The following is a 20,148-nucleotide window of genomic DNA, read 5'->3' on the forward strand; positions in this document are numbered from 1 at the left end:
GAGACACGCGAGCGAGAGAAAGCACCCTGTCTGTAGGAAATTTGATTGGCTTGGGTTGCCGCGATCCGCTCCAGATAAAAAAAGCTGGAGAAGCCGAACAGGCATCTCAGAGATCAAGGACCCACGGACTCAGAACTCTACACTTTTCCTCAATGGAGTACGACTTTCAGAAGTAGAAAGGAGCGGGGTGGCGGCGGGGGTGGACTGCGCATGCGCACCCCATTCGCTAACCCCGCCTTCTCCTTGAAGGGCCCAAGTCCTCTGGCCACGCCCCCACCCCGCCCACACCTGAGAGCCCCGCCTCGCTCATTCTGGCGATCTCCCAGCTCTGCTCCGCTGTGGTACCTGGTCCCCCGGGTTGTAGGGTAGAGACTGCACACCAATTTCAAGTGTGTTGCATACTCCTCCTTGGGCTGGGGATGATGGAAGTTCTTTCTCGCCCCAACTCTTTCCAGATCTAGCCAGAATGGGAGTCAGTCCAAACCCAAGTCCCACGTTCTGGTGAGTCCGGGAGGGCTGGGCGGGAAGGGAGGGTTTACGATGCTGCAGCCCGCCTGCCTTCACCTCCCACGGCTGGGACTGCCCGCGTGGTAGGGTCTGGAGACCTGAATTCCGGTCTCAGCTGTGTCACACTTTTGCTGTGGGACCCTGAGCAAGGCTCTGAACCTCATTTTTCTCTAGTCACTACTTTATCAGAATGTAAGGGTATATTCATGTCTACTCTTCTGGTTCCCTAAGAGGTGGGTATTGGGTCTTCCCATACATTCTGTTTTTTGGCACCTCACAGCCTGGATATGCTCAGTAAATTCAGGCTGACCCATAAAATTTATGGAGCACGCACTAGGAGCTTTAAGAATATCATCTCTTGGAATTCTTGCATCAACCCATAGTTAGGTTGTGTTATTAGATCCACTTTGCCGATGAGGAAATTGAGGCTCAGAGAGCTAACATCACTTGCTCGAGGTCATGGATACCTATAAAGGGTGGAGTGAAACTTGAATTCACCGTGCTGTGTGACTGATTGTGTTTTGTCTGGTTGCATTGGGTCCCATGGCAGTGGTCCACGCAGAAAACCAAGCCATCTACTCTACCTCCACTTGGACAAGCCAGCATCCACGCTAAAAGAAAAACGAAGAGTTTGACTAAAGTCCAATCAGGTGAGCAGAAGCACTAGGGGGCTGGTGTGGGTAATGGGGACAAATTAGAGTGGCTGCTCTTGGCCCTTGGTGACACTATTCATATTAAGATAGGCTCACTGATGTAACAGACAACCTCCAGATTTCAAGTATTAATACAGAAGCTTATTTCTTATTAATGTCAAAGCGCCTTTGAAGATCCAAGGAGAATCTATTCCATGCGGTCTTCTGTTCTCCTTGACCTTGTACCTCTGATATTTTATGAGGCTTTGAAGTCGTCTTTAGGATATTTCTGTGTCTAGTTGGTAGAGAGGGAAGGAAGAGGGCAAGAACTTGAATGGTTTTGTGGGTAGTTGTTTTAGGGGCCCAGACATGAAGTGACCTATTTCCACACATGTCCCAGAGCCATAACTCAGTCACATGACCCCTAACCATAAGAAAAAATGGGAAATGCAGTCCAGCTGTGTGTCCAGGAGCGGGGAAAAGACAGGGTTTGGTGAACTCATGGGATCATCTCTGCCATATTGTTGTCATGCTTTCCAGGAAGTTTTGAGGCTTGGGATCAGACAGGTGTAGGTTCAGATCTTGACTTTGAAATTTACACATTTAGAAAGTCACTCATCTCATTGAGCCTCAGGCTTCTCATTTGTGGAATGGGGACACCAAAAGGTTTGTATTAAGAATATCCATGTAAAACATTATTGCTCAGCCTTATCACACTCAACATTCCTTTTAATAACAGATATTTTGAAATTTTTCTTTCTTTCTTTCTTTCTTTTTTTTTGGTACTGGGATTGAACTCAGGGGCACTTGACCACTGAGCCACATCCCCAGCCCTATTTTGTATTTTATTTAGAGACAGGGTCTCACTGAGTTGCTAGGCACCTCGCTGTTGCTGAGGCTGGCTTTGAACCTGCCGTCCTCTTGCCTCAGCCTCATGAGTTGCTGGGATTACAGGCATGTGCCACCATGCCCGGTTTGAAATATTTCTTGAGTATCCTGAATGAACTGCATACTTGTTAAAACCTACCTGTGCACACCTGCATGTACAACTGCTCACACCTCCTCACTGCCCCTGAGTGAGGAACAGAAGGTCAGTTTCCTGGGGCAACACTGATGTCTACCACCTTGTGCCTTATTGATGCTGCATGGGGGTAGAGGCTCAGATTCCCACTGGGCTCTGCTGACCTGTGGGCAGAGGGAGGGAATGAAGCTCAGAGGTGACAAGTCTTACCTCACACCACTTTTTTCAGTCTCTTTAGTACTAGGTAGGAATAGAGGCTAGAATTCCTGCTGGACCCTGTGATGCTATCCTTAGTCAGCACCAAAAAACCTGCTTCTGCCATGCTGGGGTTAGAAGCTCAGTTGCCCAACCAACTCTGTCAGCGCTGTCCCAGGTGAGGATTGCAGCACTTCCAGGCAGGGGTGAAGGATCAGCTCTCTGCTGTGCCCAGCCAGCTCTACCCAGGGAGGGAAAGGGAATGCCTCCATACAAATATACTCCACTAATTTTGAAAAAGGTGCAAAAACAATTCAGTAGAGGAAATAATTCAGATGGGGTGGAGCAATTGGACTTCTATGGACAGAAAGAATGAACCTCACCTTTCCCAGACCTGTGAACCTCAAGTTAAGTCTTGCTACTTAATAAAAAAATTAACTCAAAATATAAATGTAGAAATGCATAAAAATTAAATGTAAAACATAAAATGTTAACCTAGAAAAAGGCAGGAGAAAACAATCTTTGGAGCCTGTGGCTAAGTGAAGCATTCTTGGACACCACACCAGCAGCCTAGTTTATGAACTGAAAAATGAAAAATGGAAAGTGGGCTTCATCGAAATGAACAATTTTTGTTCTATGAAAAAAATCATTTTTAACCTTTATTTCATTTATTTTTATTTTTGTGTGGTGCTGAGGATCAAATCCAGGGCCTCACATGTGCTAGGCAAGTGCTCTACCACTGAGCCACACCACCAGTACCCACCACTTTTTCATGGTACTGAGGATTGAACCCAGGGACGATCTGCCCCTGAGCTGCATCGCCAGCCCCTCATTTTATTTTTTATTATTTTTTTTTGAGACAAAGGGTGTTGCTAAGTTGCCCAGGCTGGCCTCCAATTGGTAACCCTCCTGCCTCTGCCTCCCAAGTCACTGATATTACAGGCATTTACCACTGTGCTGGGCTTAAAAAATCCTTTTACGTGAATGAAAAGACCACCTACAAATCTGGAGAAGATATTTGCAAACGATGTATCTATAAAGGACTTGTATTTGGTAGACTATTATCCAGAACTCTCAAAACAGTAAAATAGCTGGGTGTGGTGGCGCAAGCCTGTAATACCAGCAGCTCGGGAGGCTGAGGCAGGAGGATCACAAGTTCAAATCCAGCCTCAGCAACGGCAAGGCTCTGAGCAATTCAGTGAGACCTTGTTTTTAAATAAAATACAAAACCGGGCTGGGGATGTGGCTTAGTGGTTGAGTGCCCCTGAGTTCAATCCCTGGTACCTATTGCCCTTCCCCCCAAAAAGATCCCAGTAAAATAGACATTTCAATTAGACAGTTGGCAAAAGACGTGAAGAAACATTTCACCAAAGAGGATTTGCTGATAGTAAATAAGCACATGAAAAGATTCTCAACGTCATAGCCACTAGGGAAATGCAAATGAACCACAATGAAATATCACTGTGTACCTATCAGAATAGCTAAAATAAAAATAGTGGGCTGGGGATGTGGCTCAAGCAGTAGCGCGCTCGCCTGGCATGCGTGCGGCCCGGGTTCGATCCTCAGCACCACATACAAGCAAAGATGTTGTGTCGGCCGAAAACTAGAAAATAAATATTAAAAAAAAAATAGTGAAAACATCAAATGCTTATGAATGAGGAGAAACTGGATTGGGCATAAATTGTTGGTGGGGCTATGAAATGGCTCAGGGAATGAGTATGGTAGTTTCCAACACAATTCAGCATGCGATTTCCAGATGACCCAGCAATTGCACTCTTGGGGATTTATTCCAGAAAATTGAACGCTTCTGTTCACACAAAAGCTGGTCCATGAATGCTCGTGTCTTAGCACCCTTATCCATAATCCTCCAGTCTGGGTTGGACATCTCCAAGCCCAGATGACCTTCCACAGGTGAGTGTGTCGACAGACGAAGGGGGCTCTGTTCCATGGACTGCCGAGCAGCAGTCATCAGGAAGAAGGATGATGCCTTCAGCAACCCCCATGACTCTCCAGAGAGTTCTGTTGAGTGAAAAAGCCAACCAAGGGGCTGGGGATGTGGCTCAAGTGGTAGCGCGCTCGCCTGGCATGCCTGCGGCCCGGGTTCGATCCTCAGCACCACATACAAAACAAAGATGTTGTATCCGCCGATAACTAAAAAATAAATATTAAAATTCTCTCTCTCTCTCTTTAAAAAAAAAAAAGCCAACCAAACCTTCCATGTTGTATGATGCCACTTATGTAACTTGTGGGAATGACACTCTTATAGAAATGGAGAGCGGATTAGTGATGGCCAGGGGTTAGGGACAGAGTTGGTGGGGGGTGATAATGGGAGGGGAAGTGGGTGTGGTTATAAAAAGCCGCAGTTGGGACCCTCCTGGTTATGGAAGGGTTCTGTCTGTATCTTCATGTCCATATCCTGTTTGGGATATTGTACTGTATTTGTTCAAGATGTTTGTTGCCATTGGGAGACTGGGTAGAGTGCACAAAAGATCTCTCTTTTTTATTTCTTAAAACTGCAGTGTTGGGCTGTAGCTGTAGCTCAGTAGTAGAGCACTTGCTCAGCATGTGTGAGGCACTGGGTCTGATTCTGAGCACCGCATGTGAATAAAAGAATAAAATACAGGACCATTAAAAAACAAAAACAAAACTGCCATGTTGCACTCCTGTAATTGTAGCGACTCAGGAAGCTAAGACAGGAGGGTTGCAAGTTAGAGGCCAACCTCAGCAGTTTAGTGAGGCCCTAAGCAACTTAGTGAGACCCTGTCTCAAAAAAATTAAAAGGGTTGGGGTTGTGGCTCAGTGGTAAAGTGCTCCTGGGTTCAATCCCCAGGACCAAAACAAACACCTCTCCAAGGCCCCCCCCACCAAAAAAGAGACCCAAACCCCAAACAAGCATGTGAATCTGAATTTATCTGAACATAAAAAAATTAATTATAAAAGATAAGTCATGGGGCTGGGGATATAGCTCAGTTGGTAGAGTGCTTGCCTCGCATGCACAAGGCCCTGGGTTCAATCCCCAGCACCACACACACAAAAAGATAAGTCATGGCTACTTAGTAGTGATAAAAATAAGCAAATAAGTATTATTAAATCTACAAATCTTCCTTAAGCATTTAGGAAGATTTAGAATCTTATAATTTTTATAAACACTTGTAAGAGGGATTTTGGAACTTGGTTAATTAAATTTCCCTAAACCTTTTAAGCCACATTAAAAAATTTAATATTTTCATTTTCAAATAGTTCATGCGTGTGATTAACAAAAACCATTGGGTATTTAAATAATTCTTTTTTATCTAATAAATAAACTTCTAAATATGGGTAATGTTATGTTCTCTTGAAAGTTTCTGTAATTTATACACATTTAATTAGAGTGTCTTCTACCTTTTAACTTTAAGGCAAAAATCTCATTTATACCTTTAAGATTGGAATCATAGGATTTAACCTATTAGTAATTGTGTCCCTTAAAAATACAATTAAATCCCAGATATGTACAGATAATTCATACATTTGACAGAAAATTAATTTACTTCATGATTTCAGTTCTTTTTTTTTTTTTTTTGGTAGTTTCACACAATACCTTTATTTATTTATTTATTTTTTGTGTGGTGCTGAGGATCAAACCCAGGGCCTCACACGTGATAGGCAAACCTCTACCACTGAGCCACAACCTCAGCTCCTTCAGTTCTTAATTTTAAAATATTCCAGGATTAAGGATCTTAATCTTTTCTGGGCTTTTTTAAAAAAATATATATTTTTAAAGATTTGATGGACCTTTATTTTATTCATTTATTTATATGCAGTGCTAAGAATCAAATCCAGTGCTTCACACATGCTAGGCAAGCGCTCTACCACTGAGCCACAACCCTGGCCCTTTTCTGGGCTTTAAAAAAAAATATTGTTTTGGTGCTGGGGGATTTGAACCCAGGACCTCATGCATGCCAGGCAAGCACCTGACCAGTGAGCCCCATCCCCAGCCCAGGATCTTGAGTTTTTTAAAGAAATAATAAATTCTTTCCCCAAATGAACTGAGTTGTACCTGGAATCGAGGTTTTGGTGGAGACTGAGAAAGGAGCTGTAGCCATCTGGGTGGTTTGTCAAGTGTTAGTTCTCGACAGGCTGCAGGAAAGCAGGGATCCTAAGGACCTGCCCTCCAAATGCCTTTATTCCCTGAAGGGAGAACTGCAGCTTGTACAATGCCTTGTCTGATGCTGTGGTCCCAGTTACCAGGTCACTGGAAATAATAGTGTGCCCAGCGTGGAAGGCGTGGCAGGCACTGTCCCTAACACCTTAAGGCACAGTAACTTAGTTAATCTTCAAGACAACTCCAAGAGGCAGGCATGACGATGATTCCCATCTTACAGATGGAGGAACCCAGGGACAGAGAGGTCTTGTGACCCCTTGGGTCATAGAGCTCTTAGAAGGCTCTGTCTTCTTCATTAGTTCTTCATTTTTTTTTTGGTGGGGAGTACTGGGGCTTGACCTCAGGGGCACTCGACCACTGAGCCACATCCCAGCCCTGTTTTGTATTTTATTTAGAGATAGTTGAGTTGCTTAGCGCCTCACTTGTGCTGAGGCTGGCTTTGAACTCAGGATCCTCCTACTTCAGCCTCCTGAGCCTCTGGGATTACAGGCGTGCGCCACTGTGCCTGGCCCTCAATAATTCTTCTTTACTCCAAACTCACCTGGCCTGTTCCATCAGCCAGGTTGGTGAGAGACCAGGTGTTCAGAGCTGGGCCACCAGGCTCTGGTCTCTGGCTGTGCCCAGCTGCATCAGCAACTGGCGGAATACAAAAAGGGGGCGTTTCCAACTCTCTACCTGGAAGCCTCAGAGTGGCCTTCTGTATAATGCAATCAACTTTTCATAGAATACAGCACCTCTGTAGCTCTCTCTGAAAGGGGCCGACCCTCTTTAATGGAGATGCACTGTGGAAGCTCTCTATGAAAGGGGATTCTGCCCTGGCCGCCTGGTCTTGCTACCCTCGTCCTCCCCTCTGGGTATCCTGTGGTCTCTGCTTTCCCTGGGCTCCTCCCTCCTTTATATCAAGGCTCAGGGTGGAGCCTGGGAACTTCTTGGTGGGTGTGACTTTCAGCCTCTGTCTAGTGTCACTGTCTCAGGGTTTGGGCCCGGGGTCTGGGCTCCCTCTCCTGCATTCTCTGGGAGGATGGACCTTCTTTCTTTTTTGTTAATATATATTTTTTGGTTGTTGATGGACCTTTATTTTATTTATTAATATGCGGTGCTGAGAATCGAACCCAGAGCCTCACAAGTGCCAGGCAAGTGCGCCACCGCGGAGCCCCAGCCCAGGCCCTGGACCCTCTTTCTTTCCATATGTCTCCAGCGACCTACTACCAGCCCACGGTGGTGACCACATACCAGCCGAGGGAGCCAGAAGATTCGCACCTGAAGGACAAGTTCAACTCTAGGAAGATTCAGGCCAAAGTCCGGTTCATGAGGGTATGAGGGGGCCTCTCCGCAGGCCCCTGAGCAGGGAGGGGCACCGAGGAGGCTCAGCGACCAGCTCTGAGCACCTCAGGGGGCCAGACTCACTTCTGCCTGACGGCAACTCCTGGGCACTCTGATCACTCCTGTTTTACAGGTGGGGACACTGAGGGACAGTAAGGTAAATGACTTACAGCATGTCACACAGCAAGAAAATGGCATCCTACGGGTCAAAGTCAGTTAAACTAAGCACTTGCTCTTGTGATGAGACTCAGGGAAACAATCAGAATCACCTTGTATTTTGGTGCATTAGGAATCCCATCGAGTGGCTTTTTAAGGAATTTCCCATGTTAACCTCATGGGTACAGTGAACACTGAGGCACAGCTTAGAAGCTGACCCTTAAAATGTCCAATCAACTGATAGCATGGTCGTTAATTAATATTCCCATCATAGATTGTTTTATGGCTTCTTTTATTATCTGAATAGCATTTCAAAGTATTTGAAAATGACTGAATAAAGAGGAGTCTGTAGTATTCACAGCAGAAAGGGAAACACTGTTTTATAAATAGTACAAAATACTGCAGAAAAATTCTTTTTTTTTTTTTTGGTACCAGGGATTGAGCCATATCCCAGCCCTTTAAATATTTTATTTACAGACAGGGTCTCATTGTTGATTAGAGCCTCACTGAGTTGCTGAGGCTGGCTTTGAACTTGCAGTCCTCCTGCCTCAGCCTCCCAAACCCTGGGATTATAGGCGTACAACACCATACCTGGTTAGAAGAATTCTTACTTCTTCAATATTTTTTTTAATAGTTCAATGAATGTTGACTATAAAAGAAGAGGGAAAATGTATTTGTTTTAAAACCACTTTTTGCACTTTAGGCTTCAGTTTTGCAAAATTGTTTAGAGGGGGCCCAGCATTCTCAAAAAGGAGGTTCGTAGTTTCTGATATTACTTTATCCTGATTTTATAGAGGCTTATTGTTTTTGTCTGACACAGAATGTGAATTTAGACATTTTAGCTGTAAAACTTGGGCTCCTAACCAGTTGATAACACTGTCTCTCAATACTTTCCCATTCATTTAGTCAAAAAATATTTATTGAGCACCTGCTATGTGCCAGGCCTTGTTCTGAGTATGAGGACCACCAGTGATGTGGCCTCTGACCTTAGGGAACTGACATTCTCCTGGGGGACACAGATGATAACCAGGGTGGATATGTGATGTGTCGTGATGATGAAAGCTATGAGGAAGCATGAGAATAAGATTAGGGGACTGGGCACAGTGGCACTAACCTGTAATCCCAGCAGCTCAGGAGGCTGAGGCAGGAGGATCGTGAGTTCAAAGCCAGCCTCAGCAACAGTGAGGTGTAAGCAACTCAGTGAGACCTTGTCTCTAATAAAATACCAAATAGGGCTGGGGATGTGACTCAGTGGTTGAGTGCCCTGAGTTCAATCCCCAGTACCAAAAAAAAAAAAAAAAGAATAAGGGGGTGGCAGTGACTGTTGGACAGGGTGCTCAGGGAAGGCTGCTGAGGTGCTCACCTTTGAGTCGAGACCTGAAGGAAGTAAGGAAGCAGCCACGTGCACATTTGAAAGAGGAATGTTTCAGGCTGAGGAACCTCAAGTGCAAAGGCCCTGGGGTTGGCGTGGCTGGAGTAATTTTTGGTGAGGCCCGATGGTGTGTTGGGGCAGAGGGACTCATGGCCCTGTAGTCATGATTAGCTCTTAAGTTCTTATGCTAAGATGGCCAGAATCTGGGGGATTTTGAGTAGAGTGGGGGATGTGACCTGATTTAGATTTTCAAAGGAATCCTTGGGCCGCTGCTGCCCTGTGGAGAATGGACTGTGGGGCGAGGAGGAAGCAGGGGAAGAGCAGAAGTTGCCCAGGTGACTTGTTTTTAGAGCTAGGTTTTCAGCTGTCTTGTCCCTCAGCGTCACCAGGGGGATTAGTCATTCCATCCCGTGGAATGTGCCAGTGTTGGGATGCAGCCACCAACAAGGAGCTGAGATTTGTGCGGCCTCGGGGCTGATCCTTTTCCTTGGAGACATCATAAATGAATTAAAGGCCCCATAGAATAGTTGCCCATTCACTTACCCTACTGCAGGCATGGTTTACACGCTGGTGACACAGCTGTGACAAGACAGAGCCCCTGCCCTCCAGGCCGTGATATGCCAGGAGAAGGAGACAAGTAAGAAGAGAAAAAGAAAATGTCATGTCAGGTGATAAGTCCTAGGAGAAAAATCAGTTGGGAAAGGGGGAGACATAGTTAGGAGTCGGGTCGAATAAGTGCAAATTGAGATAAGGGTCAGAGAGAGAGAAACTGATCTGCCTTAGATCTGGTGGTCAGAGAGATCCTTACTAGAGCAGAGTCATTGCATTCTGTTACCCAGGCTCACTCGGGAGTGGGTGTGTGATAATCATGCAGATTGCTGTGGCCAGCCCCATGGCGCAGGCTCAGTGGCCCGGGACTAGGAGATTGATGTTACTCCAAGACCTTGGTGGATACTTGGGTCTGGAGATGGGGAGGCAAGACAGCCAGAGGACAACAGCCCTGCTATGTGTGACCTTGAGTACGTTACTGAATCTGGTCCTCGGGTTCCACTTTGTAAAGTGGGGCTAATAATAGTCCCCATCAGGGTCACTGTGGGGTGAGTGGCATGAAGTGCTGGCCTCACCCCAGACATTAGCATTATTACTGTTGTCATACAGGAGCTGAGGGCCAGGAGGGGCAGAGAAAGCAGGAGGAAAAGAAGGACTTGGAAGGAAGCCGGTCATGGTGACGCACGCCTGTAATCCCAGCAGCTCAGGAGGCTGAGGCAGGAGGATCGTGAGTTCAAAGCCAGCTTCAGCAACAGCGAGGTGCTAAGCAACTCAGTGAGACCCTGTCTCTAAATAAAACACAAAATAGGGCTGGGGTTCTGGCTCAGTGGTCAAGTGCCCCTGAGTTCAATCCTCAGTTACCCCCTTCCCCAAAAAGAAGGACTATAAAATAGAGCAAAGGTTGTGCCCGGGTGGAGGCCCAGAGACCGCGATCAGTACTGTTCACTGAGCGCACCTGGGCCCTGCCATTAAGTGACTTGACTGTGAATTTATCTTCTTTCTTTCTTTCTTCTTTTTTTTTGGGGGGGGAGGGGTAATTGGGGATTGAATCCAGGGATGATTTGCCACTGAGCTGCTACATCCCCAGCCCTTTTTTTAAAAATTGATTTTGTTTTTTTTAGATATACGACAGTGGAATGCATTACAATTCTTATTACACATATAGAGCACAATTTTTCATATCTTTTATATAAAGTATGTTCACGCCAATTCATGTCTTTATACATGTACTGTTTGTTTTTTTTGCATTACAATTCTTATTACACTTATATACCACACTTTTTCTTATCTCTGTTTGTATATAAAGTATGTTGACACCCAATTCGTGTCTTTATACATGTACTTTGTATAATTTTTTATTTTGAGACAGCTCTCACTAAATTGCTTGGAGCCTCACTAAGTTGCTGAGGCTGGACTCAAACTTGGAATCCTTCTGCCTCAGCCTCCCTTAGGGTGCTGGGATTACAGGCGTGAGCCACCACACCTGGCTTCCTTTATGTTTCATAGCAGCTCTCTGAAGCAAGTCTTAGTTTCTGGCAGCTTTAGAATGAGTATAACCACGTTTTGGAAAGTTAATTAACATGTCTAAATTCCCTGAGATGGTAAGTGGCAGAGATTCGAACCAAGGTGTGTCTCGGCCTAATATCTAAGCCATAGTCACTGGTTTAGCCACTTCTTGCAGTTTTAAGCCCACTCAGTCCTTACCTTAGTGTAGTGAAAAGACCCTCTGTTTCCAATGCCAGAAGCAGCATTTCTTGGCTGTGTGACATTGAGCAAATCACTTAACCTCTCTGAGCCTCACTGAGCCTTCACTTACCAGCAAAATAGAATTAATAAACAGGGATGCTGAAGGTTGAACTGATACTATGTGCCACCTGCAGACAGGGCTCAGTGCAGAGAGGCATGCGATGATTGCTACTGATGCTGTTATTACTATGGATTTTATGTGCCCAAGGTTGGCTGTGACCTCGGCAAGTCACTAACCTCCCTAGCCCTCGTCGTTTTCACAGGTGTGTTGCTTGAGGCCGGGGATAGTCCTTATCGTCATCCATTCTGCCCCTCCTTCCCCCGCAGACCTGGCCCATCACCTGGGGCGTTTATCCCTGTTATTTCTAGATTTCATTGATTTAAAAAGCCATGGATAGTAAGTGCACCTTTATTTTATTTAGTCACTAATGAAATCTGTCAATGAGAGGGTGACATGCCACCAACTGTAAGACGCATGCCCCCTTCAGAGGTGTGACTATGGGGAAATGTGCATTTCCGGACGGACGAAAGGGAACCCGGCCCGGGACTTGCAGGCGCTGGGCAGGCGGACAATGGGGACCTGGGAACCGCCGTCCTGCTCGGCGCACCGACCCGGGGAGGCCACAGGGGGCGGCCGATGGCGGCAGGCAGCGGTCCCCAGGTCCCTGGGCTCCGGCGTAGCGCCGCTCCCTTGCCGGCCCCCTCCCGCAGTCGATGGTCAGGAACCAGCGGACCTCGCTCCTGGAGATGCGCCAGCACAAGTTCTTCCTCGGCAAGCTGTGCGACAAGCTGGTGAGAGCCATCCAGGACACCGAGGACAGCACGGCCTTGCGCGTGCGGGCGATGCTGCAGCAGCAGGACACCCTGACGGTGAGCCCGCCCATCGCGCCCTCGCCTGGTCCCCCGGGTCCTTTACAGGCCGCTTCCTCCATCCAGATGGCGCCTCTAACACGCTTGCCCCCCCCCCCCCCCCCAGAGCCGCCCATCCCAGGGCCAGCCGGAGCTCACTGGCTGCAGGGCACAACCCAGGCACTCTGGCACCCCCATCTGGGCCCTTCCCATCCTGCTCTTGTGAGCACCCTCAGCCCAGTGGTGGCTCTTGAGGTCCGTGGGTGAAGAATGACCTGTGGAGAACCCAGGGAGCTTCCTCGGCCTCCTCTAGGAGAGGTTGGTGACACTGTAGTGAGAGGGCAGGAGGAGAGTTAGAGAAAATGGTTGAATGGACTGATGTCCCTCAACTGTAGTCTGTCTCCCTCTGGAGGAGGGGAACTGAGCACATCCAGAGTCTGAGAGAGAAAGTTCAGACTTCTTGGGGACACTGTTGGTCGTTGGGGTGATGAGATTCTGTAGACTACCAGTTTATTTTCTCACAGTTCTGGAGGCTGGGGGTTCAGAACCCAGGGGCCAGCAGGCGTGGTCCCCTGCTTCACCTGGACTGGAGGTGAACCCAGGGGTGCTCCATCACTGAACTAGATCCCCAGCCCTTTTCATTTTTTAATTTGAACAGTCTTGCTAAGTTGCCTAGACTGGCCTTGAATTTGCGATCCTCCTGGCTCAGCCTCCCACGTAGCTGGGATTCCAGGCGTGCATCCCCATGCCCAGCTGGCAGGGCTGGCTTCTGGCGCAACCCCTCTTCCTGGTTTGCAGATGGCGGTCTTGTTGCTGTGCCCTCCTTTCCTCTGTGTGCAGGGAGAGCGAGCACTGGTTTCTCTCCTTATAAGGACACCAGACCTGTCGGATGAGGGCCTACCTTTGTGACCTGGTTGAGCTTTAATTACTTCCTGAAAGGCCCCGTCCTGTCTCCAAATATAGTCATTTGGGGGCTGGGGTTCTAATCTGTGAATTTTGGGGGTAAACAGTTCAGCTTATAACAGGGACCAAGGCCAAGGACGTACAGTTATAAGGAAACTTGGTAGAACCTTCTTCAGACCTTCCTCGACTGGTCTGTTTGTGCATCTTTTGTTCATCCTGGATGGTCCCGTGGCTCCTTGGGAATGGCCAACGGGAGACATCCTGTCTAAGTTAAGCTTTTCCTTCCACTGGGGTCCCAGGCAGTTAGAAAGCCTGGAAAGTAAGAGGTAGGGGACTGGGGAACCCGGAGAGGGCCACTGACTGATACATGGGAACATTAGGGAGGCTTCTCACAGAAAATGATTCCTGAGCTGAAATCTGCAATACAGTTATGAACTGGTGGAGACCAGGTACGTGTTGCAGGCACAGAAAGAGACCTGGGAGGAGAGGGGTCGGAACTGGCCCAGGAGCCATGTGAGGTGGTTGACAGTAGGTGCCAGGAAGAAATCTCAGGAGATGAGGTGGGTCCAGGCCAGATCAAGGAGGGCCCTGTCAGTCAAGGAGTCTGTGTGGGGCGGGTAGGAGCTGTTCTCCAGCCTCTGGTCAGGTTGCTGGGCTGAGGAAGTGCTGGATGGCCGCAGCCTGCCATGAGCCTGAGCCAGCAGAAGCGGGGCGGGGCGGGTGGGGGGAGGTGAGTTGACCCCACCCCACCATTCCCACAGAACATCATCGACATCCTGGAGTACTCCAACAAGAAGAGGATACAGCAATTGCAGTCTGAGCTCCAGGAGTGGGAAGATAAGGAGGAAAGCAAGATAAACTGTAAGAAGCGTTGGGACCAAGGCCTTGTGCTCACCCCTGACCCCTTGGGGAGGACAGCTGGGGCATTCACCTGCACCCGCCTTTCAGAAGTCACTGGGCCCGCCCCTCCCTCCTAGGCCGATGGAGTTGCTCAGGGGTAGAGCTGATAGCTTGCTATCCAGCTCTTAGCACTTGCTAGGCCTCGTGTGTCTGCATTTTTCTGGGTGCACTCTCACACGGCCACTATAACCACCTGCAGAATGGGCTGCGTTCCCATTTTACAGATGAAGAAACCGCAGCTAAGGGAGGCAGAGTAGCCTGCTGAAGGTCACACAGCGGGGAGCCAGAACCCAGTTCTAGCCTGGCTCGCTCCATAAGGTCCCTCTGGGAGCCAGTGGTGGGCTAGGACCCAAGTCTCCTGGCTTCCAGCCCGCAGGGCTTTGAGCAGCCTAGAGGGGGCAGGGAGCAGTGTACCATGTAGGCTTAGACTTGGGGGCACCCATCCACAGAGGAAGCAGGACAGAGCACTGGAGATTGTGTCCTGGGAGCCAGCGTGTCCTGTCTCCCTGGTCTCGGCTCCTTGGGAACATGTCTGAGGAGGTTGAAGTTCAGGGAGGAATGAGCTTGGGGGTGCCATGCCCGGCCAGCAGGGCTGGACTGCTCTAGGGATTTTTGTACGAGGGATTGAACTCAGGAGCTCACCCACGGAGCCACATCCCCAGCCCTATTTTGTATTTTATTTAGAGACAGGGTCTCACTGAGTTGCCTAAAGCCTCACTTTTGCTGAGGCTGGCTTTGAACTTGCAATCTTCCTGCCTCAGCCTCCCCAGCTGCTGGGATTACAGGCGAGATCCCCCGCAGATCCCCTGGGTCACTCTCTAGGGATGTGACTTTTCACCTCTTCCCAGGCTGTGTGAGCTCCTCTTAATGCAGACCCCAGCCTTTTGGCCTCCTGCCCCTCTGACTTTCCTCTCCACCCCTCCCAGGCCTGGAGCTGCAGGTGGAGCAGCTGAATGCCAAAGTCGAGAAGACCCAAGAGGAGGTGAACTTCCTGAGCACGTACATGGACCATGAGTACCCGGTCAGGTCTGTCCAGATCGCCAACCTTGCGCGCCAGCTTCAGCAGGCCAAAGACGACCAGCAGGTGGGGAGAGCCCTGGCCCGGCTGCGCTGGAGCCTGAGGGAGGCCGGGCGGGCGGCCAACCCCCTTGTGCTGGCCCCAGGATGAGCTGGATAACCTTGCTGAGATGCGCAGAATGGCCCTGGAGTTGCTGTCCACCAAGATTTGGAAGAAGAAGGAAAAAATCCTGAGGTCTCTGGCGATGGTGAGTGGCCAGCTGTGGGGGGTCTCTGGGTCCCACCCCAGCCCTGCCGCCTTCCCAGTCCTCTGCCTCCAGCACCTCCGTCCCTCAGCATGGCGCAGCTGCCCTGGAAGAGGTGCCCAGGGCCCAGGCCTCTCCCTTACCCACAGAGAACCCTGCAACCCCACGAGGAGGCCCTTCTGCAGAAGACCCAGGACAGCCAGTATAGGCAGAGGTGCAGAGGGACGGTCACGGAGGTGAGTGGACAGGAAGGTGATGGTCCCTCTGAGGGGTGGGGGTCCCCAGAGCCGCCCCCTGCAGCCGGTCCCCGTGCTCACTACCCCCTCAGCGTTTCCTCACCACAGGACACTGCCACTAGCTGGTGCTCTGGCCCCGTCCTGAACAGGGAGGTCTCCCCTGGAGTCCAGCTCATCCTGGGGACAAAGCCCACATCGTGTTCCCAGATGTCCTTACTCCTGTGCATTCGCCCTTCTCTCCTTTTCACTGGGGGCCACCCGGCCTCTCCCTCCTCCCCCGCCATGCCCCACCCCTCAGTTCATTGACGAGCTGAAGGGGAGACTGCCCGAGCTGAAGGCCGAGGTGGAAGAGCTCCGGGCCCAGAGGCAGGAACCCCGAGAGGTCGTTTTCAAGGACGTTCTGCTTCGGAGACCCAAGTATGTGGTGCTTTTGCAGCTGGCCGTCTCTGGGGCTCCAGGAGATTCTCTGTTCTCAGGAAACTCAGCCTCGTGTGGATGGCAGGACCCGGCACAGGGAGGGAGGAGGCCTGGGTGTCCCCCTCGGCTCTGCCACTGGCCACAGGCCGACGGGACCTTTCCCATCGCGGGGTCTCATTTTCCCATGGCTAGGCAATCCCTAAGGACCCATCTGCTTCCCAGAGTCCAAGTGTCAACCTTGTGGGCTGTCGAAGAAGGCAGAGTTGAGGGGGGTGGTTGGTTGTGTCACCACGAGGAGACACGCTTGTCACTCACCCGGGAGGGAGCCGAGGCTGGAGACACAGCCTGAGGAGAGAAGGATGCCCCCAGTCCTTTCAAGCTTCTTCCCTTCCAGAACCAATTCTCTGCCTGCTCTCTTGGACCAGGCCCTCTGTGGTTGGGCTGGGGGGCCCCCGGCCAGGCTTCTCCATGTCAGCACTACAGGACTCTGGGTGGTAGAGCTGGTATTGGAGAATTATTTAATTTTCCCTCTTCATCTCTATGTCTTCATCTCTTCCTCTTCCTGAGTTTATGAAGTGCCTGTGAAGAGCCAGGCACCATGTGAATGAAAGGGACCTTTCCTGCCACCATGGAGTTGAGGAGGGAACCAGACATTAATGGACAATAAGACACAGATGTAGCCAGGCACAGTGGTGCACACTTGTAATCCCAGTGACTCAGGAGGCTGAGGCAGGAGGATTGCAAGTTCGAAGCCAGCCTCAGCAATTCGGCAAGACCCTCAGCAACTTAGTTAGACTCTGTCTCAAAATTTAAAAACTTAATAAATAAAAAGGACTGGGGATGTGACTCAGTGATAGAGCACCCCTGGGTTCCGTCCCCAGTACCAGGTAACACCACCACCACCACCAACAACAAAAAGACACAGATGTACATAACTGTCAAGGGGAGAAGTCCATGGCCCTGGGAGAGTGTGTCCCACGGTAGTGGGCCTGGGGCAGTCGAGGAAGGTTTCCCTGAGGCTGTGACATTGAACCAAGGTCTGAAGTTTATGTAGAAGCTCACCAGGCGAAGGGCCGGAGAGGAAGCGACTCTTGGTGGCGGTGCTGGGGTCTCTGGGGTGGCACACGCAGGTGCCCACTGCCTTGACCTGGGACCTGCACACATTGAAAGGAGAGTGAGGGGGCGAGGGTGATGTGGGCTAGGGTACCAGGTTGTTGTTTTTTTTCCTGCTGAAGCTGATTTAGAGAATGTGGCTTATATTTCCAGCCACATTGGCTTCTGAATACTGAACCCAAAATTAGGCAGATGGAGCCACCTGGCCGTGGTGGAGCTGGACACGGGCGGGGGTGGGGGAGCCAGTCCTTGTGGGCAGCTTGTTGCTGAGAGGAGAGCGGGTAGCCCTTGCTATGGGCCCCCCTTGCCAGGCTCACCGTCCAGGTAGACCTACCCCCTCTGCAGGAGCAGAGGAGTAAAGGGGCAAAGAGGCCGAGGGCAGTGCCCCCACCCACATCTTCCTGAAGGAAGACACCATCAGGAACGCCCAGCAGCTTTCCCTTCCCAGAGCGTGGGCACGGCGGGCTGCCCAGGAGACATTTTCAAACTCGAAGATGCGCAGCCATCACCTGCACACCTGGACATCTTTTTTTTTTTTGTACTGGGGATCGAATCCAGGGGTGCTCTACCACTGAGCTGTATCCCTAGCCCTTTTATTTTTTCATTTTGAGACAGGGCCTTACTAAGTGGCCCAGTCTGGCCTTCCATTCTTGGAATTCCCCTCCTCAGCCTCCTGAGTAGCCGGGATTACAGGCAAGCGCCTCTGCACCCGACTCACCCAGAGCTCTTGTTAAAAAGCAGATTCTAAACCAGGAGGCTGCGGTGGGCCCTGGGTTCTGTATCATGGAGAAATTCTTGGGTGATGCTGCTGCTGTCCCCAGCCAGTGGGCCATGGGCAAGGCTGTGAGGATTGGGTAGGCACCTCCTGGGCATTTATGCCAGGAGTGCAGCTGGAATTCAGAGTGATGGGGAGAATTTGGGAAGGAGTCAGCAGCTCTGCCCCTGGGGGCCTCCAGGCAGGGCCCAGCAGGCCACGGTTTGTACCTGATCCTACAAGCAGAGGATCTGTATCCCCAAAATGTCATTTTGAAAACAGCACGGAGGTTGGAGAAGAGCCAGAGTGGGAGCTGGGAGTCTGGCTGGGTGTGGTGGCAGTGGTCCTGGGGAGCGCTGGGAGTGGCCTGGCCAAGTGGGTGACAGAGGAGAAGGGAGGACTGGGTGGGTTGGAGAAATGTCTAAGAAGGGAACATCTGTAGGACTGGGGGTGTCTGGGAGTGGGAAGTACAGGGCGGGGAGACACCAGGAATGACCCCCGGGTTCCTGGCTCTTCTAAGAGTGGCTGCTGGTGCTGAATCTGGAGATGAGGAAGGCCAGGGGTGGGCGAGGGATGGAGGCGTCAGGGCAGCCGAGAGGTGACCTGGATGGGACCTGCACGTAGAGCCATCAAGCAACAACTGAGTAGATGAGTGTAGACTTCAGGACAGATGTGGGGAGATAGCGATTTGGGTGTTGCCAGGGTAGAGATGCACCTTTTAAAACAATCAGGACAAATTGTCCAATATATAGAAAAGCAGAGAGAATGAGACAAAGAATGCCCAGCTCCCGTCTCGGTTTAGAAATAGTCACATTTTTGCCATGTTAGCCTCATCTTTATTCTTTCCTTTTAAATTTTGGCTGAAGTATTGTAAATTGCAGACATCCCGACATTTCACACCTAAATGCTTTTGTGTGTGTCAAGGGATGATTGAAACTGAGTGGATGCTCTGCTTGGGAGACAGTGGAGAGAGGACCTGATCCTGCAGCCTCTTACATGGCCATTCGGTCACGGTGACAGGGAATCTGCTGCTGATGGCAACCCCCCTCTCCTGCTGCTTTCATGGGAAGAAGAGTGGCCTCCACTGAACAGTTGCTGTAGGCTGACACATAATTTGGTCTCATTAAATCTCTTGCCAATGACTGAGCTTGGACTTACCACCCCCACTTGACAGATGAGGAAACCCAGGCTTGCTTGTGTTCTGGCACACAGGTGCTGTCACCTTGGTGCTGACTGAAGGAGTGAGACTCCTGGGGGAGAAATAGCTCGCTTGAGGTGACACAGGACGAGTCCTGACTTCGAAGAGAGTGGTTGTCCTGAGGAACCTCAGTGCATCTGAGTTGAGCTCCTGCCCCCTCCTGACCTTGGTCCTCTGTAGTGGAACATTAGTCCTGCCAAACTCATTTCTTCTCCATTTTTGACATTTGTGTGTGTGTGTGTATGTGTGGCTGTGCACAGTTGGTCTTGGGGTGCCCCACCCCGTTGTGAGGGTTTGTTGTCCCATCCCCCAACTCTGTCCCCCGGTTGCCCTTCCACACTCCTCTTTGCTGCTTCCCTCCAGATGCACCCCAGACATGGACGTGGTCCTCAACCTTCCAGAAGAAGAGCTCCTCTTCTAGAGGATGCCGCGGCTGCCCTCCCCCTCCCTTCCCAGCACCTGGAGCCTGGATGGGTTCACTTCCAGCCTGAGTCTCCGTTCAGACCCTGCTCTGAGTCCCTCCTCCCCCTCCTCCCTTCCTTTCCTGTATACAATGATTTCTTTCCCTTCTCTTTCTCTCCCTTTTCTGCAGTGGCCCTGCCCCCCAGGCCAGCTGGGGATTCCCAGTTAAAAATTTCCATTCCTTTCTACCAATAAAGTCGGGTCTGAATTGCTCTGTGCTGGTGTGTGGGGTCCCAGGCCTGTAGAAGGCGGGATAGGGATGGATTTAGCCTTAAGATGAAGGGTGGCCAGCCATGGTGACTGTACTGGGGTTCAGGACTTCTCCAGAAGAAGTGCTGGAGTGACACCTCCCCTCCACCCCCGCCAGCTCTGCATCCCCATGGCTGCCACCTGGTGCAGTGGGAACCGGGCT

The 20,148-nt window shown here is 50.2% G+C and overlaps 1 protein-coding gene across 3 annotated transcripts; it reads left to right on the plus strand.

The window, feature by feature from the left end:
• Positions 1–19,948, plus strand: CUNH20orf96 (chromosome unknown C20orf96 homolog). 3 transcript variants are annotated; one of them, XM_046434025.2, is made up of 11 exons: positions 1–157; positions 456–501; positions 1,058–1,157; positions 7,695–7,810; positions 12,354–12,512; positions 14,156–14,255; positions 15,221–15,378; positions 15,458–15,559; positions 15,706–15,792; positions 16,091–16,209; positions 19,638–19,835. In XM_046434025.2, exons 1-11 carry the CDS (start codon positions 153–155, stop codon positions 19,693–19,695), a joined length of 1,050 nt encoding a protein of 349 aa, XP_046289981.1. In that variant the 5' UTR covers positions 1–152; the 3' UTR covers positions 19,696–19,835. The 3 variants fall into 3 exon arrangements, with proteins under 3 accessions (XP_046289981.1, XP_046289980.1, XP_058431438.1); XM_046434024.2 differs by lacking the exon at positions 16,091–16,209 and having other exon boundaries at positions 19,638–19,948; XM_058575455.1 differs by lacking the exons at positions 1–157; positions 456–501; positions 16,091–16,209 and having other exon boundaries at positions 1,137–1,157; positions 10,506–12,512; positions 19,638–19,948.
• The last annotated feature ends 200 nt before the right edge of the window (positions 19,949–20,148 follow it).

This window comes from Marmota monax, unplaced genomic scaffold (assembly GCF_021218885.2).
Source record: "Marmota monax isolate L192 unplaced genomic scaffold, Marmota_monax_Labrador192_F-V1.1 WCK01_AAM20220418_F8-fsc00014, whole genome shotgun sequence".
Taxonomy (NCBI): domain Eukaryota; kingdom Metazoa; phylum Chordata; class Mammalia; order Rodentia; family Sciuridae; genus Marmota; species Marmota monax.

What these genes read in the sequence shown, in the direction of transcription:
- CUNH20orf96 (XM_046434024.2), top strand. An exon ending in AGCAGCAGGACACCCTGACG is followed by an intron (nt 12,513 to 14,155) that starts GTGAGCCCGCCC and finishes CCATTCCCACAG; the next exon opens with AACATCATCGACATCCTGGA. An exon ending in GGAGGAAAGCAAGATAAACT is followed by an intron (nt 14,256 to 15,220) that starts GTAAGAAGCGTT and finishes CACCCCTCCCAG; the next exon opens with GCCTGGAGCTGCAGGTGGAG.